The sequence below is a fragment of the Triturus cristatus genome, chromosome 4_1, assembly GCF_964204655.1.
Source record: "Triturus cristatus chromosome 4_1, aTriCri1.1, whole genome shotgun sequence".
Lineage (NCBI taxonomy): Eukaryota > Metazoa > Chordata > Amphibia > Caudata > Salamandridae > Triturus > Triturus cristatus.
This window is the reverse complement of record NC_140585.1, coordinates 1,203,430,464-1,203,445,720: the sequence shown is the minus strand read 5'-3', so window position 1 is coordinate 1,203,445,720 and position 15,257 is coordinate 1,203,430,464. Positions and strand designations below refer to the sequence as shown.

The following is a 15,257-nucleotide window of genomic DNA, read 5'->3' as shown; positions in this document are numbered from 1 at the left end:
TCCTCTGTGGAAGGCCCTCCTTCCTGTCCCAGCAAGTGAAGTCTTTCTCCAGCAGCTGATCTTGCAGCGCCTCAGGTCCCTGACAGTGACCTCCTTTGGCCTCCAGGCACCACGATCGAACGCACTTGCATGCCCTTATTTTATTATATACATACACGGCATATCCAAAAAAGGATCAAGACATGAATTATCCCCAAGCATATCTTTACATTGAAAGGCGTAGTAAATAAGCCCATGTGTTCCCGCTCTGACTTAGACACTTCGCATGCATCTATCAGTTACTCCGATAGTCTTGGGAATTGGCCAAAATGATTAAGACTAGACACTACACGATACCTGATACAACTTGAATTCGGGCAATGGCCGCGGATGTGATTATGAGCACGTATTTGGCATGAAGTTTATTATCATGAGTGGTGCCAGCATTAACAATACTGGTAAGTACAGTGGATAGTATATAGGAGCCGGCGTAATAGCATTTTAGTCACGGACTATCACACACACTGGAATGACAATTAGCATGTGTTCTTCCTACCTACTTGTTGATACGATGTTTATGCTGAATTGATGGGGTATCTATTAGCGGACTTGTGCTACTCCTAGTCTGGAGGTAGTGTATTTATTTCAGAAGTCTTCAATATCGGTAATTCATTGGACATCGTTCATTTATTGGAATTAGTTTATTTGGACGGCACAAGTGGAAGGTGCTTTTGAAGAAGGAAATTGAATTACCTACAGAGGATGTTGTGACTCTGACTAATGTTGTTGCAGTTCTGGTGATATGGACTCAAATTGATTTTTGTGGTTGACATCCAACGCATTATACTACTTATTGGTTAGCTCTGCAAGTGTATATTCTTGCCAATTTTAACAGAAATTGATAATCAGGTGTGTATGATAGAGATTGGTGATTGGTCTGGGTTTCTGTCTCCCTACATATGGAGATACTGACCCAGACGACTTTATCATGAGGAGATCTTTTCACTCATAAGAGGTCGAAAAATCAACAGATATCTCCCTTGGTTCCCTGATTACTTGTAATGCACATTGTGCTACGTTGTACATACATGTATGTTGGAACAGCGTGGTTAAGAACCAGGGAGTATTGACTGTGTCTTTTGTATATAGCTTAAGTATTTATGCACACACTTAAGCATTGCATCATCTGCACTTTTTTGTTATGAGTTTCACTGTCATTTGCATATATTTTGGAGGAGAATATAGAACAACAACAGAAACCATCTCAGTCTGACAGTTTTTTGGTATATGCAACCCAAATGAGAACTTACCAATAGTTTGGTTTAATAATACATTAACCGTTGGTCGCCCTGAACTTATACAAGAGGGTACCTACTTCATACAAAGAGACCCACGGTCGACTCTGTAGATATAGATTATTTCGCTGTTCAGCAATGTTCAGCTTCACTTCATGTTCTCGGATCGCCTTCGGACTCATAAAAGTACACTCCTCACACATTTTGAAGTGGTGCCCAAAACCCAGACATAGAGGCATAACTCATGGGGGTCAGTCACAGACATTTGTTTTTGACAGTCCCTACAAGAAATAAACCCTTTAGTTTTAGGAGGAGACATTGTTCCTTTGCACATTAGTTTTGAAAATAAAACATTTGAGGAATAAAAAAATGTGGGGAACAAATGAGAGCGAGTTTCAGATCTGCCTATGAAGGCCTGTAAAGAAAGGAACTGATGTCAAAGCACAGGGGTGGAGCATTTATGCGGCTCCATATTCACATCCTGGCAAAATGACATCAAATTCGAGCCCCACAGAGCCACCTATTGGTGCACGAGAGCAATGCTGTTTTACATCTTCTTGGTCCAGTCTGGTGCCTAGGGATATTTTAACAAGCATTTGCAATGCAATATGTCTCGCATTTGCGAGAGTTGGAGCTATTGGCATTGTATATGACAATGCCTTTTATTCATTTGTTTTGAAAACCTGCAAGCGTTGCATAAACACTCACTTTGTACGTATAGTCCTTGCTTACGAGAAACAAGGCTGGCAGTAAAAGAGACTGCCAGCATGTATCTCATAAGCAAGGGCTATAAGTACAAAGTGCTTCTTTACGCACAGCTTGCAGGTTTTCAATCGCATAAATAAAAGACATTTACATTTACAATGCCAATAGCTCAAACTCTCGCAAATGTGAGACCTATTGCATTGCAAATGCTTGTTATATTTCAGTTCACACAATGACACCCACTAATGTTATAGTGGCTGGTCCAGCTATACCCACAAGAGTGTAGATAGCCCCTAGGACAGGTAGAGGCCCATGCTTCTCTGGTGTCCAAATTAGGGCCACAAAGGCAGGAACTATGACAAATGTTCATGATGGCAAATTTATGATTTTGTGTTCCATTTAGATTTGTGTTTAAATTAATTTTACACGGATGCCCTCGAAATATGGCATGAATCCAGCCTATTGTGTCTTTCATTGACTTCCTGTCGATATCAAAAAGCAATAGTGAAAGCAAAGAATGCAGCGGTACCCCACTAGATAGATACTTTGATAGTGATTTTGCATTATCTATTTTTCTTTTGCCTTTATGATAACATATCTACCCGGTGCGAAGCAGCTTGTGGTCTGTTGTATCAGAAACTGCAGACATTATGTATTGTAAAGCAGGTAGCAATTGTCTTTACTCATAGCTGATGAATTTGGGGTAGGCCCGGGATAATTCATTCATTCTTGCACAAGAGTGTTCTCATTGCTGCTCCATTCTCCACAGCACAGCCTGAGGCTCCGTGATGTGGCTGTGCCTGGCGGCCCTGCTGGGCATGTACTTTCTTTCCCGCTGGTACAGAGAGAGGCAGACGGTCCCACATCTCCCAGATAAATATGTGTTGATCACCGGCTGCGACTCCTGCATTGGGAACAAGGTGGCACGCCAGCTGGACCAGCGCGGGATGCGCGTGCTTGCCGCGTGCCTGACGCAGAAGGGGGCGGAGCAGCTGAAAGAGGCCACCTCCCAAAGGCTGCAGGCGGTCATCTTGGACGTCACCAACAGAGAGAGCGTGGCTGCCATGGCACAGTGGGTGAAGGAAAAAGTGGGAAACGGAGGTGAGGACAGAACGACTTTCTCTTTCATTGCTACATGTACCGTCAACCATTTTGAAAATTGAGAGTTGGCAACTTTGTTTTCGCCAGAGTTCTTAAAAGATACTGTTCAGTTATCAATTTGATTTTTACTCCTGGGCAAGAGTTGTTGAAATTCGCACCAATTTGCTAAGATCACAGGTGTAGCAGGAGTGACAGCAGGGTTTTTGGCAAGCCTCTTCTGGTGACTTCACACAAAGAGAAGTCACATAAGCTTTGACCCCGAAAACATTACAGAAAGAGAAGTCACCTGACATTTCACCACAAAGTGACACCGGAAAGGTGTATTTAAACTTGCACATGTGTTAAATGGATTCATTATCTAAAATGTCTCACTGAAGCGTATAAATACTTTTTGGCTATTGACGCGTCGCTTCGGCTACAAAGATCACCACCACACCACGTGAGTTGTTACTTCTTTATTGCATATCATCTACAGCCAGCATGCTGCACGTCCTGCCTCGTCCCCTGCTTCCTGTGTTCTGCCCCCTCGCTTCCCTGACCGGAACTGGTGTCCGGTGACCTGTCCTGCCCTCTGCCCTCCTCCGAGGTCCTAGTGTCCTAGTGCCCCATCTCTCAGGACACTACAGCTATCATCCCCATACCTTAACTTTAGTTCAACCATGAGGGGTCAAAAATCAAGCAGTGAAATGCAGATTACTGCCAGAGTAAGCCTGGGTCCAGATGTTATATGACCAGCTAGGGACTTCATATGCCCAGAATAGCCTCTGTAAACGCACAAGCAGAATTCTATACCCTGATACGGCTTTGGAGGGCCCAGGCACAGCCTGCTATGCCCATATATAGTCATCTAAACTGGTGCAAGCCATAGTAAAGGTATACAGAGGAAGTGTATTCCAATGGCAAGTTCTGGGTGTGATGTTTGGGGGTACAAAGATGTTGGAGAGCCCCAGGTGATTGAAAACAAATTTCTGCGTAGACTCCTTGCTGTTCCCGCCAGCACCCCATTGTTTTTGGTTCATGAGGAGGTGGGATTAGGTTATATCACTGACCTTGTTGCTCTGACACCCAACATGCGATTGTTTAGAATGTGGTCCAGCCCTGCCCTAAATTTAAGCCAGCTTGTGGTTGAGGACTGTAGATCACTTGCGGGTGCACTGCATATTCCATGGCTTAGGTATGTCGAGATGGTGAAGAGTGTGGGTTGCATAGAATGTTTTACAATTCCTAGAAAATTACGGCAAGGGAGATGCAGGATGTAAAAAATATGTTTTTATCTAGGTGACAATGCGAAAGAGAGGAAAGGGTGCTTCTCAAACCCTCTGTGAAACAATATATTTTACTTAAAACTTGTCCTGGGGAATCCTATTTATTGACCGTTATTAATGCCCACCATCGTTTTTTATTCACAAGGTTCTGGCTCAACATAATACATTGGTTTCTACCGTTCCCCAAAGGATTGTATAAGCCATAAGATTTAAAACTGTGCTCTTGTGACACAATGTTTCTGAACAAGACACTATACATTTTATGTTTTTCTGTGAATTCTATCGCATATTAAGGTCTAGATACTCTGGTAAGAAATCATCAAGTTGCATAAGTAAGACCAGTTTTGCTGTATGTACGAATGCTTTCTTCCTCCGTGATCTGTTTCGGGGTCTCCAGTTTCCTTGCTGGTGCTCTTAGAAGTAGGAAAAAGCTATTTAATGACCAGAGGGCTTTCTTTTTTTTAATTAACCAAGTTGATAGTTTCATTGTTTAATGTTTGTGTTGTGCTATTTTTACATTCTTAAGGATAGCGCTTTAAAAAATGAAAACACAGATGGTGGTCTCCTGTCCCTTGCAGGATGCCATTTTAAGGTCTTGCGCCTAGTGTTGCAGTGCGCAACACTGCTCGCGCAGAGTGAGATGCCAGGTAAGGGGGTTCTGGAAGCTGACCACACGCTCGTGCATGTGGTTTTGTTTTTGTCAGCTGCTATTGGCTTTAGCGTGAGTCTTTGTGAAAAAGGCGGCACACCATTGGTGAAAGGTGTGTTAATGTCCCAGCTTCTTTAGAAATGTAACCGCCCATTTCCCGGTGGTGTCTGTTACGCGCAGCAGACATGTGATTCTAATTAGCGCGTTCTCTTTGCTGCCGCGCTCCCTCGCCCCTCCGCTTCACCGCTGCTAGCCCGAAGTCCGCTGACGTCATTGTCGTGCCGCGCTGAGATTGGTCTCAGCCTTCAGAGATTCCCGCCTCGTTATTGCCGTGCTGGGATTGGTCCCAGCCTCGAAGGCTTCCCCACGCTCGTTCCAGGAAGCGGAGCTGCGCCTGAGGCCGGGGAGCGTCGCGAAGACAAAATAGCCCGTACTGCTGAGCCCCCGCCGCATTGCGCTAAGGTAACCGGAGCTGCATTTCTTTCGAATATTGCACTTGCCTTGAGTTGGCAGCCACGTAGGAGCAATCGGATGTTTGAGATCTTCTGCTGGGAGACAGGAGGTAAGGTCAGCGTTTGGAAGCTCCCACGCCTATAGTTTGAGAGCCCTGCTGTCCAGTACAAACAATGATTTGTGAGCCCTGCTTCCGTTGAGAGAAGCTGCTGCATCGGGTTCACTCGCAGGCATTGCTGCCGAGCTCAGGTCACCTGAGCGGGGTGAAGTCTGTCAGCGCTAGATGATGCAAGCTGTCCCCAGAGCCGCGTGTGCACAGCCCTCTTCATGTTTCGGAGCCCACACCATTCCCAGTGCAGCAGACATCATTCTTCGGGCTAAAAATATCATCTCTGGGGTCGGACGTGCTCCCGCTTCACGATGATAAATGAGTCGGACGCAGAATATGGAACAATGGCTGAAGAAATACAAAGCTCTGCAGAAACAATGCAACAATGTCACCTCCCCAACCCCTCCCCACCCCTCCTCCTCACTCTACATGCTCCGATCTCACCCTCTCTCTCCGTGTATTGATTTCACCTGCCTTATGGTCTCCGTTCCCACTTCTCTTTCAGTCATTTTTCAGTCGCCTGATCTCATTCACAGTCTGCAAGTCCTGATTTCACCCGCTATCCACCCGCTGAGCCTCCCTTGCCCTTCACTCTCATTAAGCGACATCCCCAAGCCTCTCATTTGGCCGACTCTCTCCACCCGGCGCCATCTCACCTGCTCTCCATCCACAACCTCACCCACTGCTCCGTCTCCATCGCATGATCTGGCATTCCCCCACCTTCCCATATACCGAACTAGCGCATCCTCCATCCTCGAAGCCTCTCACCCATCACCACGCACGGCGCCCTCTCTCGCTGTCCCTCCACACAGTGTTTCATGACCTCACCCATCATTCCCTCATCCATTCCTTGAGTTCACCTCACAGACCCTCGATCTTTGAGATCACCTATCCCGTCCACCACGCAGGTACACCATTCCAAAGTGCTCTCCACCTTGCCCCACTCTCCATCCCTAATCTAACCCCTCTCTCCATGGGACATATTTCTGAGCTTACGCATTCCCCACTATCCATCATGGAGCTCACGCTCCATCCTCAAATTCTGCTCTCTCATGCCCCACATCCCAGAGAACACTCGTCGGCTCACACACTCCGTTTCTCAGCCCTCACCCTCCACAACTGTCAATCAATCTTCTCTTACCCCTCCTTCCTTCTCGAGCTCCTGCTCACCCTTCAAGCATGCATCACCTAGAGGTCGCTTATTCGGCCACACATTCCACCACCCGGGCTCTCCCAACTTCCTGTCTTCTCGCATTACTAAATGTTTCAGTTATTGGTGTTGCATTATTATCAGCAACGCTAATAGCTCAAACTTTTACTAATGCAAGACCTATTGTATTGCAAATGCATTTTTTGTTTTATAGCCAATTACAGGAGTATTAAATTGCAACCTGCCTTAATATTTAATAGGCAAGTTGTCCTGCGACCCCCTGCAAATGGTGGCTTTATGAAATGACCTAATAGTAAATAAGTCGGCTCTCAAATCCTAACACTTCTTGAAAAAAGTTGTGCACAATTTGTGACTAGTGTGTTAGTTCATCTGGCCCTTGATTTTTTGGCTTTTTGCCAAATGGGCAACTCCCAAATAAACGTGGGAAATTTACACTCTCTTGCTCGGGTTACCACTGATGTGGATTGCGCTACACATACACCTCCTCCAAAGGGTGAGAGGGTATTTCCTCGATTCTGATGGGACCTTACCCCACTTCAGTTGACATCTTTGACACTACATGAAAAGGGACCGCACAAGGGAAACCATCACAAACAGCCTACACAAATACAGCCGTAAAGACACTACCATTCTGCCATCAGTGCCTTTTAAAGCTTTAGCTCGACGGGCCTGTTGGGTAACATAGCATCGCAGGGTCTGCCAGGACTCATTTCACTGCATTCAATCCTGGAGTTGACACTTTTTAGACTGAGGCTCATAAAACACTGCTTGACTTCAAACATGCCATCCCATTACACGCTTTACCCAAAACCTTCTGTTCCATATTTTGGTGGTACACAAGGAGTTCTATTGCTATCCATCTCAATTAGACTCCATCAGACCCACTTTCTTGTTGCTCTCACTAATGCTCAGGTAGTAATTTAGAAGCAGTTCACTGCATTGACTCTTGTGGTGCATCCGCCGCAGATTGTAAACAAGAAGCTCTACGTCAGTCCAACAAAAGCCGGAGAGAGTAGTTCAAGGTTTACTTTAAATCTATCACTAGGACCTTACAAGAAGGAAAGAAAGACACTTTTAAGTAGTGCTTGTTAAAAAGGTGCAAGGTGGTAGAGGAGATTCTTTTTACAGAGATCCCTTTTAATGAAAAGTGCTGGTTGTATAATGTTTCCTATGTCATATATACTGAGGGAGGTAAGGTTTGATCAGTTGCCTCTCACTTCTTGCCTCATCTTCTGAAGATCCTATGCAATGCTGTTAATTAATCTTATTCTCTCTCCAGGGCTCGGGGGTCTGGTGAACAACGCTGGGATTGGAACGCCAATGGCTCCCAATGAGTGGCTGACGCTGGACGACTTCATGAAAGTGATTAATGTGAAACTGGTAGGGGTAATCGACGTAACTCTTGGCCTAATACCCCTTGTGAGAAAGGCTCATGGGAGGATCATCAATGTGGCCAGTGGAGCTGGCAGGCTGTCCTCAATAGGAGACGGGTATTGCATTTCCAAATTTGGAGTTGAAGCTTTCTCTGACAGCTTGAGGTGAGAGTTTCCCAATTCCATAATTTACTGGCTATTTCCAGTAAAAAGATGTGGTTCTTCAAAATGTGAGCATGAAGATGATGGAACAAGAAGTTCAGAGATGTTCTGGAGCCTTTCTACTTGTGTGTGTCCAGCGCAAGACCGGCATAGGCATGGACTGGTAGATAAACATGGCTTCAGTCATCTCTCCATATTTTCTTGGTTGTATGGAGAACCTTGCTGTGTGAAAGGCGAGACTCTTCTGCACTTACTAAAGGGGAGTGAGGCAAATTACGGGGGCTATTGTACAAACTTCCCTTATCGTATATGTAATAAAAAGTTCTCTAGCCCCATGTCAGATATGGAACATTGACTTATCTGTGTCAATTTTGTTTCACCTGGAATGATTATATACAGATCTGCAGTTAATAAGGATGCTGGACCGTCATCCACATGTGCCAGCGTCCTCCATCATGGCGTTCATTCCTTACCCAAGACCAATGTCCAAGAATAGATCGTTATTAGCTCCTGGACATGGCTGGATTGTCAGGGCATTTTCCTGGATGTGCAGCACCTGGCAGGATCCCTAAATACCAGGGTGGACAAACTCAGTCGTAATTGCCTCATGGACCATGAATGACTGCTGCTCCTGGAGGTGGCTCAAAGTCTCTTTCAGGACTGGGGGAGAACCTTGGCTAGGTCGAACTGCCAAGAACGCACAATGTCAGCACTTCTGTGTGCTAGAGTTTCCAAAGTGGCTCCGCTCAGAGACACATTCCGACTAGACTTAAATATAGTACTCCTATACCCCTTTCGGCAGATACTTCACCTCCCCTGCCGTGGGGCCATTGTCAGCTCCATCAACCAAGCGTATGCTCATACTCTCCTTGAGTCACTCAAGTGCCGAACCTGCCTTGTCACTGAACAGGCAAACGCTGTTGAAGAGCATTTCTATAAGTGTTACCTGGACATCCCCAGATAAGCCAGTTGATCTGAGACAGGCATGGTGTTGAAGTACCAGTGATTCTGTCATGTCCAGCCCACATCTGATGGTGAATGTGGCTCTATCCCTGCTATTGGCAATAGCCTGGGTCAGGATTCCTGGCCTCCTCCAAGACCATGGGCATTACTTGTGCAAACGAGTTCCACACTGTGTGGCCATATCGGCTCAAGAAGCATGTGGTGTTTATCAACCACAATACAAGGCAGTTAGAAGAGAAAATCCTCTTCTTGAAGGTATCCAGCCTCTTGGATTTCCTATCTGGTGCAGTGGTAGGGAATGCGCCGGGATTAACCAAGGAGGAGTGTGGTGCTGGGTGAGGAAAACTGAGTTCCCAGGAGTGTGACATTGGCGACATACAATTGTACTGTGCACAGAAGTGCCCAGGCAGGGCTTGCCTGGGCCCTGAGCAGGACATGAGTGAGGGCTTCGTTGAATGGCAGGAGAGGTTCTGTATGGGACACGACAGGCTGAAGCACCTCCGTCAAGACATTTGTCTTGACTTCCACCAAGGGTAGAGTGAGGTCAAGCACTTAAGCTTCCCTCCGTACCACTATACCAAGGGTGACCCCTTCCTCCCTAGCCGCACTAGAAGGGGAGACTAGACCAGTGTCAAGAGAGGTGTCCTGACCACTGGCATCAGCCATGTCCTCATACCAGTTCAGCCAAAGGGTCTTCAAAAGGAGTCAGGTTAGTTGTAAGTATCTTTAGATTCTCCCAAGTCATACTCCTCACAGGGCTGTCAGTAAAAGGAGGCACTATCTCCAACCTGATAGGTCTTGGTCTGTTCAGCTCTGGAGTTGAAGTTGGGCAGCACCAGCACGGCTCCATATCAGAGTCAGAAATGTCCACGGGTTTCAACGCCACTGAAAGGTGTTGGTGGCATGAGAAATGGCAACTCTGGACCGAATCCCCGCAAAGGATCTGGATCCGCGCCCGGAGTTGGTCTGCATCCCATAACTGGCATCCGACTGGTGCTGAGGGCCAACCCACTGGTGGAAACCCAATTGGGCACCTCCTGAACCTGTGGGACCTGAGGGTACTCCAGTGGGGTCCGGTTGCCTAGAGGTGAGGTACATGGCCTGAAAGAACTATTTGAGTTGGGTAGGGGTGCTGCGGCTCTAGTAAATACAGGGAGGCGCAGAGCGGATCCAGACTCAGGTTCCGCATGGGAAGTGTGAGAACGGGGTCTAGACTTGTGATGTGTTTCTTATGCCTCATCCAATGACTTGGACTGGCGGGCTGTAGTCTAAGACGTTGACCTTGACCGGCAGTAACGACTTTGAAAGAGGACACGAAAACTTCAAAGGAAAACTGGACCTGGAGCGCTCCCATTTTGCTTTAGGGCTCATCAAATCAGGGCATGCCCTGGAGTCGTGTCTGGCTCCAGACACCACAAGCAAACCAGATGGAGGTCTGTCACAGACATTTGCCTGTGATAAGCTCCACAAGGTTTAAAACCTTTCTTAGGGTACGTCACAAAGTTACACTAGGAACAAAAAGGCTCAAAAAGGTCAACAGAACGTCTAGCATGTGGTGAAAAAAAACCAGAGGTAGCTCTTTCAGATCCATTGTGATGATATGGAAATAAAGGCACTGAGGTCAGGACGTGGTGAGAATATAGATACCTCATACAACATAACAGAGATTATGACAGTCTAAGGGTCTGAGTTAGAGTTCGGCGGACAAGTCACTCTGTCACAAACGTGGCAAATATCCTGTCTATCGTATTACACGTGCATTGATATCCAGTGGGACTCATAATAAGGAAGATAGGAAATCCGTCACACTTGTGATGGAGTAACCCATCGAACAAACTCTAAATCAGGCCCTAAATTCGATTTCAATAGTATTAATATTGAAAATAATGCATTTATTAAACACAAGATGTACAGAACAGTGAGGGGGCGATCTCTAGTAAACATCAGCAGTCTCTTGTCCTTAATGTTCATGCGGTACGACTGCAGTTTTACCATAAAGAACTTTGGATATATCAGACTACAGCTGCCACAGAGGAAATTTAGGGTAGCAATGCCAATGTCTTGACAAACTTTGCAAAATATCACTGAGGTTCTGCATCTTTATTTTTTTGTTTAAATCTGTTTAATTATTTTTTATGAACAGAGCAGACATTCACATCACAGGTTACAGTTTGTTTAGATTACATTGGCCCCTTACATCACACGGGATTGACTTTTGTACAAAGCTAGTTTGTGCATAATATTAACATTGTACACTTTGGGTAGTCTTTCACTGTCATCCCATTTGGCCCCCTAGCCCTGGCATCGGTGGAGGTCAGCCATTAGGGGCGTTCCATCTGCCCTGCACTGGTGTGTGAACGGTGAATCAGTCTGTCAGCTTGGGAAGCGGGTGATAACGTTCGGGACAACGTATACAAAACTAGGGCAGTGGTGTTTTTTAGGTTTTGCCTGAGCCAGCGCATGTGCTGCTCTGACGAGACATTTAGTAAGTGCTACCCACAGGCTTTTGCCAGCCACCAGCTTGCTGTTACGCGCACAAGCGCGCGCAATGTGCACAGATGCCATTTGCCACTCGCCAGCCTGCTTTCAATTTTGCTGTTGTGTGCGCGCGCGCCGTCACTTTCAGCCACGCCAACCCGCCCCCCCCTTTCTCATTAAGCAGAAGCAGAACACTTTCGCTTTCCCGTGCCACTTTCAGGGCCGCGCCAACCCGCCCCCTCCCTCTTCCTCATTAAGCAGAAGCAGAACACTTTCACTTTCCCGCGTCACCATGTGATATTACAGAGTGCTCTTGGTGAGTTTTCAATCTTGCTGATTTTACCATTATTTTTCATTTTTTGCTGCTTTCTAACCTTTCCGCCTTTACGTCTTTGTTTTCAATCGTGCCCCCTCCCGTCGCTGCTTTCTAACCTTTCTGCCTTTTTGTCTTTGTTTTCAAGCGTGCCCCCTACCGTCGCTGTGTTCAATTACTCTGCTTTCATCCTTCCCTTACATTTTTCAGTTCCCGCACCCCTCACCCTCCCGTCATTGCTTTTTATTTCCAAAAACCCTCAGCCATTGCTTTCAGCCCTTTTACCTCCCCGATTGCTAAGAACACTTTTGCTTTCCCGCGTCACTTTCAGGACCACGCCAACCCGCCCCTCCCTCTTCCTCATTAAGCAGAACACTTTCGCTTTCCCGCGTCACCATGTGATATCACAGAGTGCTCTTGGTGAGTTTTCAATCTTGCTGATTTTGCCATTATTTATTATTTTTTGCTGCTTTCTAACCTTTCTGCTTTTACGTCTTTGTTTTCAAACGTGCCCCCTCCCGTCGCAGTGTTCAATTACTCTGCTTTCATCCTTCCCTTACTTTTTTCAGTTCCCGCACCCCTCACTCTCCCATCATTGCTTTTTATTTCCAAAAACCCTCAGCTATTGCTTTCAGCCCTTTTACCTCCCCTATTACTAACCCCATAAGACTGGGACCTGGATAACTAAAGGCTTGTGGTATCTGATGCGTGCAACGTGCACGCGCAGCACTATACTAAAATGTCGCAACTCAGGAATTAGGTCGCTACGTAGGTGGGCTTGAACTCGGAATGCCCAACAGATAGAGAGCTTGTGTCATACTCTTCTGAATAGGACATTTCACAGGACGCACACTACAGGGTAAGACACTGCATGCTTGCCATTGTTTTAGTTGCACTGTAAGAGGAGCCACATACAGCAGTCAAGGATAGATTGTACACTGTAATTCAGACGCAACGTTCTGGATCTTTAAGCCAGTCAATAATTTCCTCATATCTTTCTCTGGAGTTTGCTTCTCAGAGATGATGGTACAGTGAGAACAGATAATGTACATTGGAGGTATGCAAGATATGTTTTAAATTGAAACCTATAAACTGTGCCCGTACCCCCCGTGCCCCCCCAGCACCCCCCCAACCCTTCCCCCTACACCCCCTGCTCCCCTGACAACCATCCCTCCACAACCACCTCGAACCCCCACCCCCCATCCTAGGCAATAGGACCGAGGTCCTTGTGATGGAGAAGCCGGTATAGACCCAGACACCCCCCCCTCCCGACGCTGCCGCTTTCTAAACAATATCTAAGCATTAAACTGGAGGCGTTGCCTTGGAGGCAACAGACCAAAACAAAACATAACATAAATTTTGTAAGAATATTACCCCACACAAAAAATGAATTGCCTCCACTCAAAGGAGTCATACCCCTACAGATAGGACACAGCTAAGAGACTTAAGATCTAATTATTTTTAGTTTCTAGATTGAATCGAGAAAAGTTCTGGCCAAAATTTCAGAGTCAAAATATTTTGTCTGAGCTTGATAGATAACTTTAAGTTTAGCCGGAGAAAGCAAAAAGACCTGTGCTCCTTTCTGCTGAAAGGGAGCAATAAGCTGGCGGAGCTGCCACCTCCGTTCAACTGTAGCTGGACAAAAGTCAGGCCTTACGAAGAACTGACTGCCCTTCGCCGGCCTTTGTCTATCAGGCCTAGCTAGGTCATAGATCCTCTCTCTAGCTAAGAAATTATGCAGGCATATTAGAATAGCACGAGGTCTGTCTGCCGTTTGGCCTGAGCGTTTCTTCAGCCTAAAACGGAAGCGATGAGCACGCTGAATTTCTAGCTGCCAGTCCCATTCCTTGACCTCTGGGAACGCCTCAGTGAATAGGTCAATCACGAATTGACGAATGTCCAGGCCTTCTTTACCCTCGGGGACCCCCAAAATTCTTAAGTTGTTTCTTCGGGCGCGATTTTCTATATCGACCAATTTCCATTGAATATCGTCCCGTTGGGATTGAATTGCATCTAAGGTGGATTTTTGAGTCACTAAGTCATCTTCTATTGACGAAATCCGGGTCTCGGCGTCGGTGACCCTAGATGCGATATCTGCACATGATTTAATCACTCTTCGTAGCGAATTTTGGATCCTGCGGCATGCCCCTTGCGTCCGTGCACTCTCTTGTCTGGTCTCCTCCCGGTGTGCCATAATTGTTTGGTAGATTGTTGCCAAAGTCATCTCGCCAGGAGGAAGATATAAATTAGAGACTGAATCCTGAGTAGTGGGGCCTTGAGCATTAGCTTGCTCCGCAGACTGTCCTGAAAATGAATAATCCCATGCCAGAGAGCCTGTATTGCTGCCTGTATCTTGTGGTGCCTTACGTATTGTAGGGGGATCCCTTGTAGTGTCAGCCAGATTCAGAACTTCATTAAGGCGCCAATCCCCTGATACACTATCCTCATCGTCCGTCCAATCTTTATCCAATCCCTCATCGGCAACTGAGGATCCTGTATGGTCGGATAGTGAATAGAAATTGTCGCCATCAGCATCAGCTTCTATATTTGAAAGGGTAGAAGGTATAGAGACCTGCAAAGAATCGGAGAAAGGAGGATGTGACCCGGCTGGCTGCATACTAGGAGGAGGCAAGTCTGTAGAGACTACATTTCCCAGCATGCTGCTGGTCTGTGAGTCCAATCCAGGCACGGTTTGAGCATGTGCAAAGGTCTCCTTTACACTCTCTGAATCATTCCCTCCCTTTGATTGCTTCAGTACACTTACGGGATCTCCCTCATTACTGCCCTCATTGTTATTCGCAAGTACGTCTATTACAGGAGTCACAGTGGGGGTAACTTGATCCTTTCCAATTTTGTTAGCTGCAGTGACGGCTGAAGAAGAATTCCCCACTGCAAGACTCCGTGGAGTTTTATTTGAAGCGGCTTTATGAATTTTGAACATTGCAGGGACCGGAGGTAATCCCGGTTTTGAAGACTTGACCGCTGCAGCGCACTCCTGCTGACTGCCTTTTGTGATCAAAGCTGCTGGCGGCGGGGAAGGTTGCTTTGCTACGGATGCTGCTGATGGTGATGGCGCAGTAGCCCTCGCTGACGCTCTCAGAGGATTCTTGGTTTGGCTTTTTGGAGGCATCCTAACGTTGCACCAGCCGAGGCCTCGAGCAGGCTGAAACCGCTGAGGACAAAGGAGCCTCTGAAAACGCTGAGTGCCTCGATCCGACGCTAAGAGGCAAACCCCCGGTAA

The 15,257-nt window shown here is 46.6% G+C and overlaps 1 protein-coding gene across 2 annotated transcripts in view; it reads left to right on the top strand.

Moving 5' to 3' along the window:
* Window positions 1–2,767: 2,767 nt before the first annotated feature.
* Window positions 2,768–15,257, top strand: part of LOC146856393 (retinol dehydrogenase 7-like) — a 52,280-nt gene continuing 39,790 nt past the window's right edge. For both annotated transcript variants that reach the window (XM_085654522.1, XM_085654523.1), the window contains exons 1-2: window positions 2,768–3,080; window positions 8,007–8,265. In XM_085654522.1, the coding sequence (XP_085510648.1) occupies window positions 2,768–3,080; window positions 8,007–8,265 (572 nt within the window). The remainder of the gene's footprint in view (window positions 3,081–8,006; window positions 8,266–15,257) is intronic.